At 40.7% G+C, this 24,089-nt stretch overlaps 1 protein-coding gene across 7 annotated transcripts in view; it reads right to left on the minus strand.

Moving 5' to 3' along the window:
* Nucleotides 1-24,089, minus strand: part of MDN1 (midasin AAA ATPase 1) — a 155,823-nt gene that overhangs the window by 62,374 nt on the left and 69,360 nt on the right. For 6 of the 7 annotated variants that reach the window (XR_016395154.1, XM_089921863.1, XM_089921861.1 and 3 more), the window contains exons 34-50: nucleotides 21,063-21,281; nucleotides 20,204-20,401; nucleotides 18,491-18,699; nucleotides 17,198-17,320; nucleotides 15,115-15,312; nucleotides 13,958-14,065; nucleotides 13,412-13,600; nucleotides 11,072-11,161; nucleotides 10,713-10,976; nucleotides 10,302-10,563; nucleotides 6,708-6,867; nucleotides 5,205-5,321; nucleotides 4,072-4,280; nucleotides 2,919-3,067; nucleotides 2,358-2,569; nucleotides 1,757-1,977; nucleotides 811-924 (exon numbers count right to left, since the gene is read on the minus strand). Coding sequence is in view for 6 of the 7 variants with exons in the window: in XM_089921863.1 (XP_089777989.1) it covers nucleotides 811-924; nucleotides 1,757-1,977; nucleotides 2,358-2,569; nucleotides 2,919-3,067; nucleotides 4,072-4,280; nucleotides 5,205-5,321; nucleotides 6,708-6,867; nucleotides 10,302-10,563; nucleotides 10,713-10,976; nucleotides 11,072-11,161; nucleotides 13,412-13,600; nucleotides 13,958-14,065; nucleotides 15,115-15,312; nucleotides 17,198-17,320; nucleotides 18,491-18,699; nucleotides 20,204-20,401; nucleotides 21,063-21,281 (3,042 nt within the window). In the remaining variant the exon portion in view is untranslated. The remainder of the gene's footprint in view (nucleotides 1-810; nucleotides 925-1,756; nucleotides 1,978-2,357; nucleotides 2,570-2,918; nucleotides 3,068-4,071; nucleotides 4,281-5,204; nucleotides 5,322-6,707; nucleotides 6,868-10,301; nucleotides 10,564-10,712; nucleotides 10,977-11,071; nucleotides 11,162-13,411; nucleotides 13,601-13,957; nucleotides 14,066-15,114; nucleotides 15,313-17,197; nucleotides 17,321-18,490; nucleotides 18,700-20,203; nucleotides 20,402-21,062; nucleotides 21,282-24,089) is intronic. The other variant, XM_089921862.1, reaches the window with a different exon arrangement.

Genomic DNA, 24,089 nt, shown 5'->3' on the forward strand with positions numbered 1-24,089 from the left:
AAAATTCCTTCATAATTGGAAAGCCATAATTAGGTCTAGCCGCAACCTGACTACTACAGAAGTTTTCTCTATTGTTTGATTTCTGCTCAACCATTTAGCCCGTTACCTTTAGTGTACATAAGTTAATTATAAGTATACACAGGATTATAATTATGTAAACATAAGGTTTAGCACAAAAGCATCATGTGTATTTTTTTCTAAACCAAATGGGTAACAGTATGTTTTGATCAATATCAGATAAAGATTGAGAAATTCTGAATACCTCATTTGATTAGATGGCTCAGATGGCTACTCCTTTTATCATTATGATTTTGTTTTGTAACTTTGTATTTAAGGTTTTATAACTTCATCATTAAGGTTTTCTATTTTCTGAAGAAACTGATCCTGTACTGTTTCCCCTTCATCTCAAAATAGATCACAGTTTGTTAACAGTACTAGTATATCACAGAAAGTCATAAGTGAAAGGGACCCCAGAAGAATGAATTTAATTCCCATATTTTTCAAACAAAGTCAGCAAGTGTGAATGATGGGCCCCAAATCAACAAGCCAGTTTGTGGCCAAGTTGGAACCGGAGCCCAGTCTTCCAACTCCTGTGTTCTTCCCACTACATTGTGTGTCATCATCCTCTTTCAGAAACTGAAGAATAAATGCATAATTTCAAAAAAAGCAGCAGAATTTGCATCTGGATACCCTGAGTCTTCTTTAGAAAAAACTGTTATAAGTGGGAGCTGTAACAGATCTTTTTCCCATGAACTCAATAGACAAGTTTCCCAGAGTGCTGAGAGCTAGAAATCAAGTCAGGTGCAGTACCTGTTACATTTGGTTGTAATATTTTGATGACATTACTGACCCCAGATGAGAGAGAATTTGAGTAAAAATTCCTAAGAGATGCAGCACTGGCTTCCAAATGAATCTGTACTGACTCTGTGGAGGAAGGAGAAGCAAATGTTAGCATCTAAAGCAGTGCCGTCCATTTGAACTTTCTGTTCTACAGCTGCTGTCACAGTAGCCATGTCACATTTTAGTGGCTACCTCTGGCTAGTAGCTATCACATAGGACACCGCAGATACGAATATTCATACAATTTTCCTCTACACGTTTAGACATCACGTGTACCACACAATAATATACACATACGCTGGCTTATCTACAAGTTCTCGTGCAGCAGAGACTCATGTAAACTCAATTACTTTAGTCAACAAGTTCTACCAACAAATTCCACGTCCTGTACTTTACAATCTGTACAATGTTGTTAACTGTTGCTTTTTCCTCTCTTGGAATGAAAAAAGTACAAAGAAATCAAGCACAGCCACTTAGAGCACTGGAACAAAAATAAAATTAGAATCTTATGTACTTTTATGGGAAGTAAATTTAACAAAAGCAACCCTTTCCCAGATAGAACGCGTGTGCAGCAGAGTTAAGTACAGCAAAAAAAGCAGGATGTTCAAAAACTTAAAAGTAACATAATATAGTACATTTTCCTTCTGGATTTGATAGAAAACTGGATGGATCCTGAAATGCTAAGGATTACGTGGAGAAAAAAAAATTTATCTCAGGGAACATCTAAGGGCAGATGTGTTCCTTAATATTTTAACAGCTATATAAGCAGTAATGCTAAGTCATAAACATCCTGCTAGGAGCTTCCCCAGATGTAATTTTAACAGTGTAGTCGGAGAGTAAAACAACTGCTGAGTTACTAAAGCCGGGTAAGTGTACTTAAATTCTCTCATTACACAAATTAAGTTTCTCTACTCACCAAGCCCCTGTGGCACATTCTTGGCTAAATGATAAAGCCATTTAACTCTGAGCATCCAGTCTTGATTGGTTGCTCTTTCTATGAGCAATTTAACAGCCACAGCCAGAGCATCTGGTTCATCGATCCAGTAAGTGTGCATTTCAACTGAATTGAATTTTAAGCTCTCCGGGTGGGAGGACTGCATAATTTTTTCTAAGTCTGGCAAAGTAAGAGGCTGAATCCTGAAATTCATTGCAATAGGCTAAGTTAGTACTAGGGTTAAATTTTCATATTTCAAAGAACCAAGACAATAACTTTACAATGAATGTATGAAAGAGGTTAAGAGGGAAAACATGAGTCCCTCCAAAGGGGGACAATTAAAACACGTACCTATAATAAATAATAAATAGGGAGCAGTATCACAAACAATGGAACTGTGTGGAAAATGGCCACATAACATTCTGGTCAAATATGTTGGGTCATGACCATTACCATCAAAAAAAGAGAGAGGGAGAAAGAAAGAGAGAGAGGGAGGAAGGAAGGAAAGAAGGAAGAAAGGAAGGGAGGGAGGGAGGAAAAGTCAAGATGCCAAAGAGATACAGACGCTCAAGGCTCCACTAACCTTGCCCAGTTGCTCGTTTTCATGCTCAGCCTGTTGAGACAATATACTAAGATCTGTCCATCGCCTCGGACTTTAGAGAGATGAGAATCTTCAGTAGCAGAGAGAGCCGAGGGCAGAGAATCTGGCCACAGCCCCATGGCAAGAATGGAGTTGCCCCAGGTTTCATGTGCTTGCAGAGAACAAACGTGTTTCTCCAGTAAAGCCTGCACAAGCTGGAAGGAGATAAAAACACATGGTGTACAGGCACCGAGACACAAGTGCTCTTACCAAAAACTAGCAGGGCAACAGTAGTTTTCTAGACCCCTTGTGATCCTCTCACAACACTCAGACATTCCTCAATATACAACATTCAAGCTAAATTTCACTTTTTCTGCTGAGAGGCAAGTTTCAAGGAATATTTACATTTATGCTATTTTCCAGAAAAGTGCCTGGATACCAGATCTCTGTTACAGCATAACTGCAGATGGCTCTCTTAGGTCATTAAAGTTGCCACCAATAAAGTTTCCTCCTATTACCTGTAATGTTATAACGTAGAAAGCTGTGTGAAACACTTCACAGTACCTTCTGGTTTGCTGGTGAAGCCTGGGAGCGGACATATGCGTCCCAGCATGCTTCAGAAAAGGCTCTGTCTAAGCTCAGCCCTCGCTGTAGGTATTGCACAATGAGTAAGGCTGTGTGAATGAGTGTTGACAACGAGGACGCTGGAGAACCTATAAAGAAGAAATAGTGCCATCCATGAGCAATAGATTCTGAAAAATCTCCAGTGAAAATGGACAAATTTCACCTTCACATCAAACTTCCACTCAAATCCACCCAGATATTTATTTTAGAAAGCCTTCCAAGTGGACTATAGGGGCTCACTAGCACACAATGAACTTGTGGGAACATTCACATTCCTTGCCTCCTATTCCGCCCTCCTCCCCTCCTTCTCTGTCAGCAGTACCTTTTGGGGAAGTGACTAGATGACTCATTTACTAATGTGATAAAGCCTGGCCACATAGACCCTTGGATCTAAAGCTGACACACACTGAAGGGGGCAAAATGAGCATGGTGCCAAAAAGAACCATGGGCTTTGAAATCCAACAGATCTGCTTTCAAATCCCAGCTGTCATTATTAACTGTTTGGATTTGACAAGTTAATCTGCCTCTCTGAGTCTTATCTGTAAAATGGAAATATACCTTGCAGAACTACTGTGAGGACTAGATAAGCAGCCAACACTGCACCTAACACAGAGTAGTTACTTAATAAGTAACATCTCATTATTTTTCATTATTGTTATTATTATTGCTCTTTCTTGTATATTTGGACATTTAGAAGAAGTAACACCTATCTGTTTTAAACAACTCAAAGCTCCCTCTTTATTCAACCTTCAAGAGATTCAATGATGACCATGAAGATTTGCAGGACAAACTTCATCTCAGTGTGAAAAGCAGTACAGGTATTCCTCTGAGTGTGGGTCTCTGACTGCATGCATCAGAATTCCCCAGGAAGCTTCTTTAACATGCTGATCCCTGTGCCTCACTCAGACCTGCTGAACCCAATGTCTTGGGGAAGAAGGGTACCAAGCGCATCTACATTATTAACAGGCTTTCCTGGTAATTTCTATTTCCATGTACACTAAATGTAAGAACTCCTGAACTAGCAGTCAAATGGAATAACATGAATTTCCAGAGGAAGAAAACCCTGCAGAGGCCTAGAAGTCAAGCACCTTACCTACAACAGCACTTCGGGTCTCTGAGTGCAAAGCCAGAAGGATGTCACACACACTGCCCCCCACCAACCCAAGGCTGTGCAGTAGGACTTTCAGATCCAGGTCATCTGGGATGCTCCCATCCCCTTCTCCTGAAATGTAGATTTCAAGTCCACGATTCCTCATAGCTCGGGATATTTCTCCATGCACAGGATCCATTGAGAGAAAAAGTCTAGTAGTATAGCAATTCAAAGGAAAAAAAAATCAAAATCTCAGTGCAACTGACAGTGCAGCTCAGCAACAACTGGTGAGGGCAAATCATATGTGGCTCATCTTCAGGGAGCTCATCTAAAGTGACACTGCTAATTCAACGTACAGATGCTGTTTACATCTGCATTCTATCCTCTAGTTCCAAAATGCATCAATACAGCAAATCAGTTTCTCTAAACCTATTTTCCTAAGGAACTAAGTATTGTATATCCAGTGCACCTTTAGTACTGAGGACTGTAAAATTCTTACTTTCAGATATTCCCCACATCAGGCAGTGCTAATTCATCAATTATTCTAACTCACCTACAGAGAAAAGAAAAAGGAGCAGTGTATTCTCCAGAAACACTTAGCTTCGTAACGTTCAATGTCCATCAACTTCTGCATCTAGCTATCTGACAGCTCACACTTACCTCCAAAGCTAAACAGCTGACTGCAGCTAACCCTCCCCACACCAAACCTGCTCCTTTGCCAGTCTCCCCTTTCTCAATGAATGGCACCCCTTTACCCAATTACTCAAGCCAAAACCTTAGATGCCATCTTTGCTTCCTCCTTTTCTTAACCCACAAGCCCATGAGCAAGTCCCACTGATCGGACAGCCCTAGTCTAAGCTATCGTCTCTCACCTGAACTGCAAAAGGCTTGTAACTGGTCTCCCTGCTTCCAGCCTTCACCACCAACCCAAGGCAGGGACCTCATCTTTCTTATTTACTGCTGTGCCCCCCAAAGCACACCAGCACCTGGCAAATGGCAGAGCCTCAGTAAATATTTGTTAAATCAATGAATGTATGAACATGCTCATGACTGAGTGTACAAATACGATACGTAAGGTGGCCCTAATGAATGGTCACCTCTGACATCAAGGCTGTCAGCTTCTGAGGCACAAGTACCTGAAATTGGGATTTGGTGTTATGGTGGGAGTGGATCCATCGATGATTCCTCTCTCACTAACAGTGAGGACACCTCCGGGTTCCAGCAAGGCATTCAAACGATCCAGCACCGACGGGCTGCATAGAGAGAATCCAAATGGGGGACAGGCTGGCGTGCCACACTGACTGCTGCCCTGGCTCAGGCCTCTCACTGCGCCTGACCCATGTCTTCCCTTCAGCACAGATCACGTCCCCGTAGAGAACTGTGATTCTTGCAAGATCTCTTTTCCTATCAATGCCCGTTTTCACTCCCCAAGGCACACAGCCCAGTGATTCATACACAGTAAATATACAAAATGTTTGTTGAATAAATCAAGGAAAATGATAGAAAGTTCCCTAAACTAATAAAACTGTCTTCTCTTTCCCCTTCCCTCTCCCCCACTTCCCAATATTACCAAATTCATTTAAAGGTAACTGGATTGTAATTTGAAACATTCTGAAAATGCTCCGGGTAGAAAAGCCCATCACCTGACCTGCATTATGCTCACTGTACAGGCAGAATAGCCTTACACTTGCCCTTTTCCTTGCTTTAGAATCAAGTGGTATACACTGAATGCCCTGTGTCAGACCCTCCATTTCAAAAATCTGTACTTAAGAATGACCCTAACAGGGAACTCCCTGGCAGTCCAGTGGTTAGGACTCAGCGTTTTCACTGCCGTGGGCTGGGGTTCAATCCCTGGTCAGGAAACTAAAATACCACAAACTGCGTGGCGCGGCAAAAAAAAAAAAGAAAGAAAAGAAAAAAAATCCCTAACAAAAGGAAGCTTTCCGATGTTAAATACACAGGTGTGACTCAAAGGATGTTAGTTGGAGAAGTAATCCAATTTTGTTAGCCTTCGGTTCAGCTCAAAACTATCTGCTAGAACTGAAATATCGTAGCTAATCACCAACTACCACTGTTCACCACCGGGAGAAGTCTATAGACTATAGCTGAGGATGTGCTTCTAGCTAAGAAAACAGTGGATTAAAAATCCAGAGCTGGAATTCCCTGGTGGCGCAGCGGTTGAGAATTCACCTGCCAATGCAGGGGACACGGATTCAAGCCCTGGTCCAGGAAGATCCCACATGCCGCGGAGCAACTAAGCCCGTGCGCCACAACTACTGAGCCTGAGCTCTAGAGCCTGCAAGCCACAACTACTGAGCCCGTGTTCCGCAACAAGAGAAGCCACTGCAATGAGAAGCCCGCGCACCGCAACACCTGCGCACACCAATAAAGAGAGAGAGAGAGAGAGAGGGAGGGAGGGAGAGAGAGAGAGAGAGAGAGAGGGAGGGAGGGAGGGAGGGAGGGATAGAGAGGGAGAGAGAGGGGAGGGAGGGAGGGAGGGAGGGAGGGAGGGAGGGAGGGAGGGAGGGAGGGAGGGAGGAAGGAAAAACAAAACCAGAGCTTCCACCTGGGTTTCTACTTTGACAAGCATATCTCAAATTTCAATCAGACCCACTCATGATTGAATAGAAGGTCCTTACTTGCAGAAGTTAACATTGTCCATCAAAAGCCAATCTCCAGACTTCAGGGCCCGAACCAACATGCTGTCAACCCATTCGAACGTGCCACAGCTTCGGCCACTGGCTGACTGCATAAGCTTCACACCAAAGCTTCGGAACTCTTCCACGAGTTTGGCAAACTCTGAAACGTCACAGCCACAGTATTTAATTTCAAACCAGGGCAATCAAAAACAAACAAATAGGGCTTCCCTGGTGGAGCAGTGGTTGAGTCCGCCTGCCGATGCAGGGGACACGGGTCCGTGCCCCGGTCCGGGAAGATCCCACATGCCGCGGAGCGGCTGGGCCCCTGAGCCATGGCCGCTGAGCCTGCGCTCTGCAATGGGAGAGGCCACAGCAGTGGGAGGCCTGCGTACCGCAAACAACAACAACAACAAAAAACAAACAAACAAATAAAACAAAAAACTCAGAGTTTATTAAAAGAAGCCTGGAAACTTCTGGTCCAGTTCTTTAAAGTTTCATAATAGGGTAAACAAAAAGATTTTCGTTTTTGTTTGAACAAAACAAGTAAGAAAATTAGGTTTGGGGATAGAAAATACTTAATGGCTTTCTGAATGAATGGCTAGATAAAGTTGACTCAAGGGTGATGGAGAAGGGAAATTATCTTTATGTGTTTTAATTTTTCAAATGCGAAAGGATAATGTCTTCCACCTATTACTGCATTTATACTATAGTAAAGTGCTGTTAAGTCGGCACAGTGCAATCAGTGTCATTAAACAGGGCATCCTTTGTAATGACCATATCATATACAGTAACAACCGGTATTTATTTGCTTCATAGTTTAGATAGTCCTTTCCCAGAATTTTTTCAATTGATCTTTCTTATTAGAAATTGTTTCCTTATATAAGACAGATAACCAACAAGGACCTACTGTATAGCATAGGGAACTCTACTCAATATTCTGTGATATCCTATATGAGAAAAGAATCTAAAAAAGAATGAATATATGTACATGTATAACTGAATCACTTTGCTGTACAACTGAAACACCACATTGTAAATCAACTATACTCCTATAAAATAAATTATTTTTTTTAAAAAAGAAAGAGAAGAAATTGTTTCCTGACCCTTTTTCATATCATAAGGTAATACATGTTGGATTTCTGCTTCTAGCCATGAAGGAATAGTAAGGTTGAGACTTAACCTCCCAGTGTGTAACGATTAGAAAACTGGTAAAATACATGAAACAACTGCTTTCCGATGTTGGAAAACAGTACAGGACCGTGACACCTGAGGGAAGGAGGTCCTATAATGGCCAGCTTTCTGCCTGGAAGCAACCTCTAGACTGCAAAGCAGGAAGGGGAAACTCAAACAGATCCCAAGGCCTCAATGATCTGAGGTCACAGACTTGAATACGGGGAGACTAGAGCAACTAGAATGAGGGGCAGGGTGCTCAAAAGGCAAGAGTTACTCAAAGGGATGGCTCCAGAAATCCAGATGAGGGCTCCTGGAGTCTTTGGCTCAATAATAATCTATACGTGCATGTGAAGGCTGAAACTCCACAAGCATGAGCAAAAACTTCCAAGGAAAGGACAGTTATCGGGGAGCTGTGAGCTGAACAATTCTCAGAGTTCACACGGGGCTGAACAACACTCCAGTTCCCACCAGTCAAAGCAAAGAGACCCCACAGAACACACAGGACCTTCAGTAGAGATGCCATAGGGCCATGCCTCAAGAGTGGGGCTAATTTAACCCTACAGTAAAGGTTACTCCGGACTTGACCTTAAACAGCTTAAGTGCAAGCTTGAAAAGATAAAAATGATCCATAAGGAACTCAACTGCCTCACTCCCCCCAAAGAAAACCTCAAAAAAACAAAATGCAGCACTTAGCAACTTAAATTCAAAATGCCCAGAATCTAATAAAAATTCCTAGATATATTTTCTTGCTTTAAGTCCCTAAGGGCTGCATTCTGATGTTAATAGAGCTATTATATATATGCTCAATATGTACAAAGATTTAAGATAAAATATGAAACTAGAATAGATTTTAGAAGTCATACATGTTCATCATAGGGACATTAAAAGATATAAAGTTAAGAAGAAAAGACATTTTTAACCAAAAGTAAAATAGTAGCAGACAAACTGTTTTAGATCCGGCCTCTTTCACTCTATCAATATCTCTAAGAAATGAATTACTCAATATGAAAGTCAATCCTAAATAAAAAGCAGTATTGGGATTTCCCTGGCAGTCCAGTGGTTAAGAATCTGCCTTCCAATGCGAGGGATGCGGGTTCAACCCATGGTCGGGGAACTAAGATCCCACATGCTGCAGAGTAACTAGGCCCGTGCACCACAGCTACCGAGCCAGAGCGCTCTAGAGCCCGTGCACCACAACAACGAGCCCGCGCCACAACGAAAGATCCCACATGCCACAACTAAGACCTGATGCAGCAAAATAAATATATAAATTAAAAAAAAAAAAAAAAGCGCAGTATTGAGAATGGGCTGTGAGAACTTCCCTAGATATTTACATTTTAACAGACTCATGAAAGAAATCCATACACACCAGATTCCAGGCTTTGAAGTCAGAGAGGACTGGAGCCCAAACCTAGTCTAACCACTTGGTAGCAAGAAGGCATTGGGCAGGTTATTTTACCTCTGTGAGCATCCATTTCCTCATGTATAAAACGGGGTTCATTTTTCCTTGTAATATGGTGTTGTTGTGAGGGTTAAAAGTAAACATATTTAACATAGTGTCTACCACTCAGTAGGAATTCAAACCTCAATGGTGAGTTTTACAATACCTATCTTTTAAAAATATATAAAGTGATGTATGACTTCATTAACATACTAATAATTAATTTGAATGAATGAGTAAAGAATTTCAAATTCAAATGGTGAGCTTGAATTGGAAAATGACAGATCAAAACAACATTGAAATCACTGTCTTAACTAAGAAAGTAAACTATCTGGCCCACAGCTATGGATACAATGTTGACACAGTGGGAAGAGGGGAGTCTCATTTCTTCACCCCTAAGGAATCAACTATTCCCAAGGAATAACTGAGGAATAAACAGTTAAGAGCAGGTTTTGGAAAGGAAGACAACCTTAGTGACAGGCCTTAACCTTTAATCAATTCTCCCCTAAAGGCATGCTCATTACCATCCAAAAAGCTGCACTACAAGATGAGAGTTGTATATTTCCAGGTTAAATGAGGAATTTCCTCCACCTTCTATACAAAATAGATTCCTAGCTATCAATTTAGACTTCTGTTCTTCAGTTTGAAGTACTTGATTTCTTGAGAAGTTATTAACAGGTTTAAAAAACAGGCCAACAAAAAATAAAACCAAATTTACATACAAGTCACTGTGGTTGATTACACACAGAATAAATGAAACTCAGTAACCAATTTCTTTCCTGCTTTCTCTGTTTAGGATCACCAATTCTAAATACTTTACATCAGCTTCATTTTATTTCCTAGGACAAAGATTTCCAAATTTTAATTGTTAATAATCATTAAATTCATTTAAAAAATTATGGGCATTGCATTTACAAATATATTACCTGTGGGTGGACACTAATGGTAAGTGTCTGATACACACACCCAAACACACATACCTGCCTTGGAGTATGAGTTGATTTTATTGTTGAGTCTCTGCATAAGCAGTAACACTGCTTCCAGCTTGCTGACAATCTCCATCGTGACACCTTTACCACCTTCTCCAAGACACTTGGGTTTATACGTCAGAAGGAAATGACTCCAGGCTCGCAGCACTACTTCTGCATCGTCAGCACTGACGATGAGGCTGTCTCTTACCAGGCTCCTGACAGTGCCCTCCACTTTCTCAAGGAGCTGCCTCCACGGCCGGATGAGATCAACCTGCAATTTCCAGAGCACGTGAACCCAGCACAGCCCATGGCCAGGATCAAAGAACACTGCTACTGTAGCTACCACCAACACAGAAGACCACCAGCCAGACCACACGGTTTATCGTGTTCTGCCTGAAAATGCAGAGGCAGATCAGTTACCTGCTCAAATCCACCCAGAAGCTCCGAAGTGTCCATTGCACTGTTCATGGCCATGATCTTTAAAGTGTGACCAGTAAGGTGTGCCAGGAGCTGAACCAAGCTGGTCTTGCCCACTGAGGCTGGCCCCACAAGGATGACCATCCAGCTCATTTGTACACACTTCATAACTGACTCCAGACACTGTAAAGACTGGTGCAGGAGCAACAGGGGCCGGCGAGTCGGGAGAGGAACGTAGCTGCCACGGGAAAGCACTGAGTAGCCCAGCTGAAAAAGACATGCCGGTGAGTTTTCACAAGTGTGCCTGCGAGTGGGAGCAGAAGCCATAGAAAACTGAAAGAGGATTATCCTCCTCTCCTCACCTGAACATCATAGGGAGTGATGTGAAACAGTCTGGTTCCCAGGTACGGGTTAGAATTTGAATTAAACACATCCTTGAATACAGCAATGACCTAAAGGAAGAAGATGATACAATCAAAACACAAATCACTCCACCAAATTCTGAGCCAAACCTTCTAGAATGAATACTAGTAAACATGAACACAATAGGAGAATGACAATATTCTGAGTCCTTATCTTTTTGAATTTTCTTATAAAAAGGATAGATTGCATTTAATTCTTCAGAATGAAAGTAAACTGAAGCTTAAGAAAAGAGTAATCACATAATCTCAAATTATTTTGAGATTCCAGTGAGAATATACCATAAATTAAAGCCATAGAAACTATGGTAAATCTTAAGATGAAAAATGAACTTGCTTTCGTCATTCAAGATAACACCTAAAGAAGGTAGAAGAGAAGAGAAATATGAAGTTTATGAAGAACAAAGCTGTTTCCTGAGTACCTACCATTTGCCAAACATTATATTGGGTGCTTTAAAAGATTATTTCTGATCCTAATACCCTTGCAAAACAGGTATTTCCATTTCCATTTTATAGACATGGATTAGGGGATTCATGAGAGTTACATGATTTGCCCACGGTTGGAAACTGATTTCAAATCTAAGCCTGTCTGACTCCAAAATCACTGTTATCCTTCTAAATATTTATGTAGAGAGGACAAGCAAAGTAATTTCTCTGACTGATTATTTACAGTCACTTATCCCTTCCTTAGCAGCAATACTGTTAAAAACTTCCTGTTAACTGTACTTCATTTTTGCACTTTTTTTTTTTTTTTAATCTAAGAGGAGCTGGGGAGGGGAAAAGATAAGGGTGTGTAAAAAACACTAATTTAGCCCATAGCAGCCACAAAGATTCCAGCCACCCAAAATATTTACAACAAGTTGTGCGTTTCTAACAAAGCAGCAATATTCATACTCATCAATGTATACTGAAGTCAGAAAATAAAAACAACGAAGATAAAATCATAATGAGTATCAAACACTGAGTAAAAGCCTGAAAGCAGCACAGAAGAAAATGCTCCCACCACCTACTCCTTGGTCCAGGCGATTTCTGACCTTATATCCCACTCTACAGCAGATCATCTCCTCTCCCTGATATTATACCAGAGTTAAAATTACAAATACTTCTATAGCCTCTCTTCTTCTATTATTACTTTACTTAGCTTTTTTCCCCCCTCAGAAAACATTTGGTCAACTACAGCAAATGAATTGGAGGAGTGATGGAAACCTTCCACACCCTACAGTGACTCATCATCTGACCAACATCAATTACCCAACACTGGCCGGTCCTGCCACAGTTAATATACTGTAACCAGTAAGTGGATGAAGAAATTAAAATACTAGCTGATGATATGTGAATTAAAATTTGTGGGAAAAAAAAACCTAACTGAACATCTTGTCCTAATATACTGAAAGCCATTTGCATGTAATAAATGAGTTGTTAACACTGGGCTAGACTCTGGATGCCACATAAAAGGGGATCTGTGCTCTTAGTAGCAGAATGAAAGTGTGTGAAAGTCACTTGTGCCATGGGCAGCCACATCTTCAGGTCAGTAAGGAGGTTACTGTTTCTAACTCACATGAATCTGTAAGTTACTTTGTTTGTAAACAACTGTGATACAGTAGAAGGAATAGCAGGCAAAGTGGAAAGGTCTGTGCTAGAGAGCTGGCTCTGCCACTTGCTGCACTGAGATTCCATGACTCTGAGCCTTGGATCTTCATCTGTAAGAGGTCATGACAGCACCTCCCACCTGCAACTGTTGTGAATTTTCCATGAACTGGACTTGAAATACCACAAAGCAACACACACATTATTGGTTTACTAAGTTGGAAATTCTGGTGTTGTTTTCTACTTACAAAGGGATATTTTTACTTCCATTTAGATACAGAATTTCCTCTCTCTTTTCATCTATTTATCTTTTCTAGATAAAATACTTTGCAATTTGACATTTATTTAAAAGTAGAAAGCCCTCCTCTTCTACTGGTTATCACCTGTCTCCTCCAGCTTCTCACTTTTGTGCCTGGAAAGGTGATAAAGACCAAGCCTTTATTAATGGAGGGCAATACTGTTAAAGAAGGTCTGCAATCATGGGGCTTTAGATGGACAAGCAAACTGTGTCCTCCAAAGCAAACTACACTATGAGACTCTGAGACAGGTGAATGCTTAGTTTCTTCTCGTAACTTCTAAATTTCCAAGCAGCTTTACTGGGTTTGGTATTGTTAATGAGTACACGCCCCTTCTGTCCCTCAGGAAGAAATCAACTTACAGATGGAAAGAAATGCAAAGAGCAAGTATGAAACTCACCTTCTCTTTATCTTCCTTGGTTCTCATTCTTTCACCATAGACCAAAAACACATGCTGACCAGGATCGTAACACCCAGGGGACTGGTCAACTAGCATCAACTGACACCAGCGGAAAAGGTCCCGGAGGTTGAATTCCCAGGGTCCTCCTATTTGTCCCCATTTCTTCTCGACAGTCACTTCGTGATCAATCTAAAAAGAAAATACCCTTACTGGGAAAGCATGTAGCACTGCTAGGCACTGCATTAAGTACTATCAGTGTACCGTGAATGCATACATAATCCAAAACAGAGACTAAGAGGCTTGATCCAGATGTCTCCTCCCAATCCAGACTTCTCAATGCCAGGAATACCCTGTAAGCATTGACAATGATACATGCAACAGAACTGAATTACTGTAACCCTCAAATGAGTAGCTTGCCTTCCACTAGAAACTTTTAGAAGTCTATGTGATTTATCTTAGTTACGGAGACTGGTAATTTAGTGTTCCATGTTGAGAAAGTGAGAAAATCAGAAAAACAAAGAATAAATAATACACGTAGGTACTTACTTGGTTGTTGAAAGCAACCATTTTTTTAACAATACTTTTGTCAATGGCTGGAAACAGAGTACTGGCAATGAACTCCATGTCTATTACTGTAAGGGGATCCACAAAGACCTAGAAAATCCAAAAATAACACGAAAAAATGACATCGTTTCTCTTTACCAAACACCAGAAATGACTACTGTGACTTACGTAAAATTTTTATTTAACACCAAAGTAGTAATACCTCAGTAATATATATATTTCAGTTATAGAAATTTCTTTTCTTGCATTTTTAGGATACGGAATTATATAAAATCTTTGAAATATAGAGCAAAAGAGGGTTTTCTTGTTAGCTTCATTCTAGTGAATTAAAGAAAGACATGCAAGTAATTTTTTTAAGTATACTTGTAATTTTAACTTCCTATATATTATGTAAAATGCTCTAAAAAATCCAGATGGTAGGTATATGAGCATTCATTTTAAAATTTGATCAACTTTTCAATATGTTTGAAATTTTTCATAATAAATTTCTTAAAAGATACTCAGTAAATTCTTAATTATCAAGGGATGGGGCATAAAAGAAAGCTAACATCTAGAAGCATTTCCAAGCCACTACATTAGCCAAACTTTGAAAAAAGACGTTAAAACATGTAAGCCTACGTGTACACACACACACACACACCTTCTGCTGCTAATGAGAATAAAGGTGATAAGAAAAGATACCAACTATTAATAGTGGTTGACTTTGGTATGGAGAATACTGGATTTTTTCTTCTTCATGGTAGTTTTTTATACTTTATTTTACTTAGATTTAAATGCATTTTCATTATAAAATAATCTTTTAATGTTCTAACAGATCACAAATACACTTGAAAAGGTCAAAGATTGGCCTTAATCTCTGAGCACAGTAACAGAATCCTCAAGACAGTGGTCATCTTACTTTCCTCCAACTGATAACATACCAGGTCCTCTGAGACCTAAGACAAAGGATTCGCAGCAGGAGAGAAGTGATTATGGGAATCAGTCACACTGATATCCAACATATAAAGATATGAAATCGAGGAGCAGATCATTACCCTGAGCCCGTCTCATTCTCAGAGTGGGCACCCTCATAGCTATGTGTCAGCAGTATTATTGCCCCTGACACCACCTTTGGTTTCTGGGGCAACAGCAAATCTTACCTGAGTAAACCTATTTAGGAAAGACCTGGGCAAGCCCTTCCTTCCGCCTCCTTGTCTGAAAGGATTTTGACAACCAAAAATCTTTGTCTTCTCATGCAGCACTTGAAAGCTCATTCCTAACTCAGGAATATAGATTTCTCCTCGGTGGTCAAAACAAGCATTGAGTCCTTCCAAGACTGACTGCGAAGCCAGGTTAAGCTATTTGGAGAAGAAAGAGCATATACTTATTTTATATGCTGTATAGCTGCTACAAAAAGCAAAAGAATAATATGCACAAAAAGTAGTCTTATCCTCAAGGGGGAAGGAGTTCAAACAACATTGGTAACACTCTGCTTCTCAAGCTGAACTGATGTGTACTCATCCTATTATTGCATATATATGTTAGAGAAATTTGGGGTGTATAAAATAGCAATAATAAGTAAATAATAATAAGTAATAATAATTTTAAGTAAACTGAGTATGTAGGTTAAAATTTTTTAAAGCAGTTAAATTAGTCTCAAAAATAAAACTGTATCCATTATCTGCTCCTATATTGGCCTACTTTATAAATCATAGCTTACAAAAGAAACTTTCCAATACAAAGATATCTCACTTTCGCTCTGGGATTTTTTTAAGGTGAAGTAAGATAGCTCTTTACATACTTAAATAAACATCCTTCCCAGCTCAAATACTGAATAAACTCTCCAAATGGGCTTCAAAGTCATGATATAAACTACATAAAGTAGATCTAACTATGCCAACAGTTTTGTGAACAACAAGAACAAACACGAGGATTTGTGCGAGTACCAGAAATGAAAAGAGCTGAATGGAGGTCCTCAGATGCTAAGTTCAGAGCTCAGGGATGTGAAGCATGGGTGGTTTTTACGTAACGTGGAAAAATTCAACTGTGAAATGTGAATCAGTAAAATGCAAATGGGCCAAAAATCAGACTATATTAGAATTTCAAGTGTCATGCTTACATAAGCACTCAAAACACAAACTCTGCTATATACCCACATACAGGTCAAATTCTAAAAGCTGCTCTTATGTGTGACTGCAAGGCCAGAATGCCTTGCAGTCCCTATGTGCATTTCCACAAAATATGACTATGGTCAGTAGTCTTCTAGCTTTGAAACAAGGCACTCTTTTTTTCCCTGGCTGATGATTATTCTATCACATATCTTTTCCAAAAAAATCTGGGGGGAATAAAACAAAACCCAAAACCCTCCTTCTCTTTAATATCTGGTAATTAGGAAGCAGCTCAGCAGAAAAGGAATCCATCCCCCTTACTGCAGACGCAAGGGGGGTCTGAATCTAGGGAACCTGCCGGGGTCTGTGTCAAAAGTCATCTGTGGCACTTCATCACTCAAATCATTTAAGCTACACAACCACTTGCTCCCCTTTTCCGGAACTGACATTGCACATCCCGAACTAACTCAAATCCTTTGGCCACAACCTTCAATTTTTTTATTTTGTGCCTCACTTCTCCATATCTCTCTAGCTACCTGTCAGTCACAGAGATTCGACACTTATCACATATCACATGATGTGCTCTGTTTTTCTGGTCATTAATTTATCCCATGTGCACATATAACATTGACCATTTTCTCACCATTTTTCTATGTCTCTTCCTACTATAACTTTCCCCAGCCTCTCTGCTGAAATGAGGTGCTTGGCACTATTTGTAAAGTATGTTTATCTCTGAAAATAAATACAAATACAGCAAGCCTGCCAGCGACTAGAGCATAAAACTAGTGAAGAGGCACTTTTTCTGGAGGCTAGCTCACGAAAGTAGGAGAGTTTGTAGGTTATATTGGGTTGGCCAAAAAGTTCATTTGGTTTTCCATAAGATGCTATGGGAAAACCCAAACGAACTTTCTGGCCAACCCTATACATGGGGGGAGTTCTGTATAAGCTTTCTGACAAGTGACTTTTCTTATTCATAAAAGAGACCACGGAGGATTCTTTTCATCAGAGAATTTGCCTTTACTAGCCAAGAGCATGATCATCCATTGCGAAATGCCCTCAAGCCTCGAAAAGTTCTCCCCCACCCCCATTTCTCACACTTGTAGTCCCACGTTGGCACAATGGGCCGTCCTCTCACCTCATCCAACACAATCCAATGGCCTGCCTTCAAGGCTGCCAGCAAGGGGCCATCGCGCCAGGCAAACTCTCCTCCCTTGCCACCTTCAACAGGTAGATCTGCTCCAAACAGGTCTGTGATGTCCTTTGAGAGGAGGAAGAAATGGAGAAAAGCCAACATTACACAGAAAATGAACTAGATCCCAAGACCCCAAACGTAAAATGGTAAATACTTAGGCCTTGTACCACTTTTTAGTCTTAACCCCAAGAGAGAACTAATCCATCCCAGAACTCTTTACCAGGAGCCCAGATATGCCCCAAGCATCTTATCATCACAATAGTCTAAGCATCTATCAACTGGAGCTCTAGATCAATAGTTCTCAACATTGGATGTACTTGGAAATAAATTGGTGACCTTAAAAAACAAAAACCACACACACCAAAAACAATGCCCAGGCCCTCCTCCCAGACCCCATCCCAGGAGATTATTTAATTTGTCATCTCTGTCCCATATTTTCATACGATTGTTTAAAGGGTCATTTTATCTGTAATTAATATTTTTAGAAAGGACAAAAATAGAGAGGCTGTATTACAATAAAAACTGAAATGAGTGATTCCCTCTCAAAAGAGAATTACAGGGCTTCCCTGGTGGCTCAGTGGTTGAGAGTCCGCCTGCTGATGCAGGGGACACGGGTTCATGCCCTAGTCTGGGAAGATCCCACATGCCGCGGAGCGGCTGGGCCTGTGAGCCATGGCTGCTGAGCCTGCGCGTCCAGAGCCTATGCTCCGCAACGGGAGAGGCCACAACAGTGAGAGGCCCGCGTACCGCAAAAAAAAAAAAAAAAAAAAAAAAGAGGGAGAGAATTACAATAAAGCATCCAGAGAGAATAATACTACATGTGTCATCTATTAATGAACACAAAAGGAGAATTAGGTTTGTGGGTCATGTTGCTATGGTCTTTATCACCACGAAATATTTGGGGTTCTGACATCGTGATTATTTCTGGCTAGAAAACTCTATAAATAGATAAAAACAGGGCTTCCCTGGTGGCACAGTGGTTGGGAGTCCACCTGCCGATGCAGAGGACACAGGTTCGTGCCCCGGTCCGGGAAGATCCCACATGCCGCTGAGTGGCTGGGCCCATGAGCCATGGCCGCTGAGCCTGCGCGTCTGGAGCCTGTGCTCCGCAACGGGAGAGGCCACAACAGTGAGAGGCCCGCATACCACAAAAAAACCCCAAAAACAAACAAAAAATAGATAAAAACATTACTCCCTACACCTACCCCCATCAGCTGTAGCATGACTTAAGCTTACCGTCTGCTCTGACAAGTTGATTCGGACAAGTGTGTTGCCTGAAGCCTTGGCTAAGGCTCCCACCAAGCTCGTCTTGCCCACACCAGGGGAGCCCTCCAAGAGGATAGGTTTGTTCAGTTTTGTAGCTCTTAAGAGCCTCTGGGCATTCATAGCTGTGGTGCCCGCGCTGAGTGCATAGTCGGCGATATTATTCCTGTGCAAGACAGGTCCTTAAGTGGAGAAAAGAAAAGCCACATATAAGCTGGACATCACCAAATCATACATATATATCAACTGGAGATTAAAAGAATCCACCAAGTAGACTGTCAGTCAGTGAAGTACCATCTGTGGTGAAAACGCTTAGCCCTATTTTGATATTTCCTCACTTTTGGGTCCATGAAATGCTTTCCAGGAAGAGCCAGCAGCATACTTTCTTCAACTGTGCCTACTACACAGATCTCGGCACTTCCTACACCTACATCTATACATACTCATATAGGTCGAAACTGCAAGCATACTTCTTTCCTTTCACAACCTACACCTGGAATTACTACTACATGTACTTGTACAATTTACCTTATACTTGTATTTTCCTAAAAGTCAAGTGGAAGCTTGGTATATAAGCCCATATAAACAATTTCATCCAAGGTTTTTAGGCCACCAAGACAATTCAGGATGCATCCTTAACCCATAATACAGCTGAAGTGCAGGACTAATAACAGTCTTAGAGGGCTTAATATTTATGCCACTATGTCTCCTGGCAGAAGCTGTTGGTACGTCAGTTTGGAGGCAGTGGGGCTAGGAAAACATTTATTACCTCAGCTACGGAAGCAGAAGCAAGGACCACCCCAGTCCCAGGCCACGAGCACACAGCTCCTACACGAGAGAGCTGAATACTACCATGATGGCTTGGGGAAGGGACCTAATGGTTAGATCACGGGGGAACCCCATCAGGGATGAAGACAGTACTGTTGAAGAGGGAGAGGGAAAGGGGCAATGTTCCATTCAGCCCGGAAGCTGGGCTGGTTTAGTTCACCACTGAACCCCCGCTAACTGCCACTGCACCTCTACACATTCCAGGCACTCAACAATTCTCGACACAGAGAGGAAAGAAGGGACAAGAAATAGATGACTCTGCTAGAGAAGCAACGATCCGAAAAGTCCAGAGTGCCCTGGAAAGATATCTAATATAACTGCCTCATTTAAATATTTGACAGAGGCAACCTAATAAGAGCAAGGATTAGGACTGAAATCCACCTGCATTTCCTATTTAATCACTCATTTATTCATCCATTCACTCACTCAGCAGACATTCTCTGAATGCCTATGACTGCTAGGCTATGTGGCAGATGCCAGGGATAGGAAGATGAGTGACACCTGCCCTCAAGGGTTCACAAAACTGTCTTTGTAAAAGGTGATAAAGTTCTATAGTTGAAACATTATGGGCTGAATTACCACTATAGGAAAGGTCTTGTTTTGAGCACCAAATAATAAACATATAAATGCATTTTTATGGGACAATTTACTCATGTATTAAAGACTGTATTTTCTATTTTTATATGCCTGTTATATATTTTTTAACCACTCATACAATTATGATTACGCCAAGTCAGATTCTAACTCAGATATCTAGTTCAAAAGTAATCATGATATAGTAAAGTTAAAAGTCACGATAAAGGTCAAGTATTTGTAAACCACAAGAAGAGAATCTTATTTATTTAAAATCATTCTTACCCCTTGGTATAAAAAATGGATGAATTCCCCAAAGGTTATCTATCCCAGTGAATTCTTTGGCTTTGAGTCTGTCATAAATCTTCAATTCGTTTTTCTGACTTTCTGTAAGTCGGATGACCTTGGAAAGTTTCTTGATTAGGAATTTCAGACATTCTTTGCGAGCCAAGAGAGCCGTACCAAACCCAGATGAAGTTACCCCTAAAGGAAGAGGATTGGTCCATCAAACAACAGCAGGGCACCCAGCTTCACAACCACTCAGCAGGAACTCTAGGACGGGCTCCTGAATCACAGCCAAAATACGATTGCTAGTATAAGCAGCCCTAAGAAGGAGTGTGACTCCCCTCTCCCCACAACTGTCACGTCATCAATTCAGCAGCAGCTTATTCAGTAAAGCACTCCAGTCACTCTGTGAGAAATCAGTCTGGAGAAAAGAGTAACTAATATGGTACTTTTAGTCATGTGGGCTGTATTTCTAATTTTCATAGCTGAAAAAAACTTAGACGTTAAATTTAATAAAATTGTAGTAAACTTAAAACCAACCACAGGATTCAGGCCCGTGAACTCGGAATGACCGCATTCAGAGGTGCCATGTGACGCTCTTCAGGAGCACGAGCGTTCCCAGCAGCCTTCTTTCTATCATAAGCGCTGCTTCACATTTACTAAATCCCTGGTCTATAAGCAATGAAAAGTTTTCGCGTATCTTTTACACCAATCGCCTCTCAAAAAGAGTAAAAGAACAAGAGAGCCACTGTGAGTCTTGGAAATGTTAAAGGCATCTGGCTCAGAGGTCTGGGCTTGCTCCACCTCACAGTCCCCTCTACCCCCACCCCTTGTTCTCACCAGCTAACAGACAACATACCTGAACCTATTCCATCTATGTACACCAGGCAGGCAGCGTGGACAAAAGACGTCACTGTGGAGATGGTCTCCGGCCTTTTCAAAGCAGCTTCCTCCCCCATTGTGTTCATGAAGTTAACCCAGGACAGGATATCTCTGATACTGACCACACACCTTCGGCCAAACTCCTGGTGGGTCAGCCAGTCAGTGAAATCCAGCATCACCTCAGCTATGTCAGCCCCTAAGACACAAGAAAGCAAAGGTATTTGCTGTTTGGGAAGACGCCGGACAGGGATTTGCAACCTGGGGCCCACTGATGGTTTAAAAGGGATCTATGTTTCATGAGATTATATGCAAATTTTTGTGAATGTACATTAATACTTTTTCTAAGCAAATGGGGTCCACGGCTTTAATCACATTCCCATAGGGTTCAAGAACAGCATTCTACCCCTACCAAAACAAACAAACAAAAAAACACCAGAAAGAAAACTCTGAGAATTAAAGTCTAAGAAAGCACCCTGAAAACAGCTCAAAGAAATAAAGTATTCATTTGGTTCGTGTTCAGATACAATTTTGAAGACAAGACACAATGATTTTAGAAAACATACAGATTTATTTGTATTTTTAACTGATTCAGTGGAATGGGGATTATCATGATTTCAGTGGCATTTAGTCTAGGTTTTTTGTTTGTTTGGTCCATCTGTTCATCAATCACAATTTAGCAAATTAGAGGATTCACAAATTATGTTTCGTGGTTCAAGTTAATGACTATTCTAATTTTCACAATTTCATATTGTAAAATATTTGTCTGGAAACAAAATACTTTAAGTCATACACAGACATTCCAAAGCAATGACAATCAAATTTAGTAGAGTACTTCATATAACTTCTAAAGTCAATAGTAAACATTTATCTAAAAAGTATGAATACCAAGGAATGTTTTTTAAAAAGAAAATATGATGAGGAATCAGCACTGCTGTAATAAAAAGTAGACTATACAGTAACAGCTTTCAAGCTACACTGCAAACTGGTTAGAAGAAAAATACTAATTACAGAAAAAAACACAAATCTTAAGAAAGAACGTAAAATGACAACTCATGGGGGAAAGTCTAGTTAACAAGAGGAAAGAAATTAAATACTGTTTCAAAAGCTAGATGTTAAACATGAGTACCTGGATCCACATTTCAGAGTGGAAAAAATCTGAAGTAAATCAAGGACTTAAGGAAAATGAAATAATTTATCCATTAATAAAGAGAAATTAAATCATGACTATTAAAGAAACAGAAGATCATCAGAGATAAAGTGGATGGGATGGGTTCATATATGTATTTTTGTTTGTTTGTTTTGTTTTTTGCAGTACGCGGGCCTCTCACTGTTGTGGCCTCTCCCGTTGCGGAGCACAGGCTCCAGACGCGCGGGCTCAGCAGCCATGGCTCACGGACCCAGCTGCTCCGCGGCATGTGGGATCTTCCCGGACCGGGGCACGAACCCGCGTCCCCTGCATCGGCAGGCGGACTCCCAACCACTGCGCCACCAGGGAAGCCCCATATATGTATTTTTTAACAACAAATATTGAAGATAACAGAAGAGAGAAACCTACGTGATAAATATATTAAGGAATATTATGCAAAAATATACAAATAGCAATGTGTAAAATAATAGTTATTTTTAAATAAACTACAGAGAATGTTCCATTCACTAGTAATAAAAGAAAATGAAATTTTAGAATATCCATTAAATTAACAAGGATAAAATAATAGATTTCATTGTAATTAAAAAGAAAAAAAATGACAGGAATTCCCTGGCAGTCCAGTGGTTGGGACTCGACGCTCTCAGTATTGGGGCCTGGGTTCAATCCCTGGTTGGGGAACTAATTAAGCTGCTGGCAGCACTGTGAATGGGGCCAACTTTCTGGAGAGCAATCTGGCCACAACCGATGGGAGCTCGGAAGTTCCTAATTTCTACTTCTAGAAATACAACTCAAAGAAAAGCTCTGAACAATATGTCATTTTAATGAAAAGAGAATGATTTGAGAAATACTGGTCAATGAGAGTTTGAGAATGGAAAAAGCAGCCCACATGCCCTTCAGAGATCAATTTTTTTTTAAATACATCAATTTCATCAATACGTCAAATATAGAAAAGGTTTCATTACAGAATCTTTTTTTGTTATATTATCCATGTATGCATAATACTACTATAGAGATCTGTGAACCAAAAATAATAAAGTAAGTGGTACCCACAGTGGTATTTATATTTTCATTAAGACGATGCAGTAAATATATCTTAAATACCCTAAATCAATTTAGAATCCATAATAGTTGAAATATTAAATTCAATGAATCATATATATCCTTAAAGAAAATCTGGGGAAAAGCTATGTCTAGTTTCCTTTTTTTTTTTGGCGGTGTGCGGCTCGTGGGATCTCTGTTCCCTAACCAGAGATCGAACCTGTGCCCCTCTACAGTGGTAGCATGGAGTCCTAACGACTGGACTGCCAGGGAATTCCCTAATTTCCTGTTTTACATTACACAATTTAAAAAATGTTTTTATGCTGTGCCACCCTGATCCATTTCCAAATGAAAAGACTGATATAAATTATTAAGCCACTTCTCCCTCATGCTCCATGTTCCCTCAGGGTCTCTAATGCCTCCCCAGGGATGTCTGCTGCCATGCAGCCTGGAAAGCATGGAGTAAACAAGCTCCTTAAGGACAAGCCATAAGGCTCAGAGTAAGTCCTAGGGGTCCCAGTGCTTATGCCCTGTGGAGGAACAGTTTGCTCAGTTAAACATGAAAAGCACCGATGATGCAGCAAACATGGCAGCTTAACAGCAGTTGCATCCTCCGCCATTCTTATCACAATCCAAGTAGCTCAGAAGAGTAAGCAGCCCATATGAGATTCAGAGGTTACTTCCTTGGGCGACCCAGTCCCAACCCAGAGCCGAAAGACAAACCATGCCAGCTTAACAATTTCTGTCTTCTCCTCCTCTTTTTACTTGAATTTTCACCATAAATGCACCAATGCACACAACCAAGGTAACACACAAGTT

This window comes from Delphinapterus leucas, chromosome 12 (assembly GCF_059928025.1).
Source record: "Delphinapterus leucas isolate spDelLeu-1000000601 "Yukka" chromosome 12, BTC_Dleu_Yukka2, whole genome shotgun sequence".
Lineage (NCBI taxonomy): Eukaryota > Metazoa > Chordata > Mammalia > Artiodactyla > Monodontidae > Delphinapterus > Delphinapterus leucas.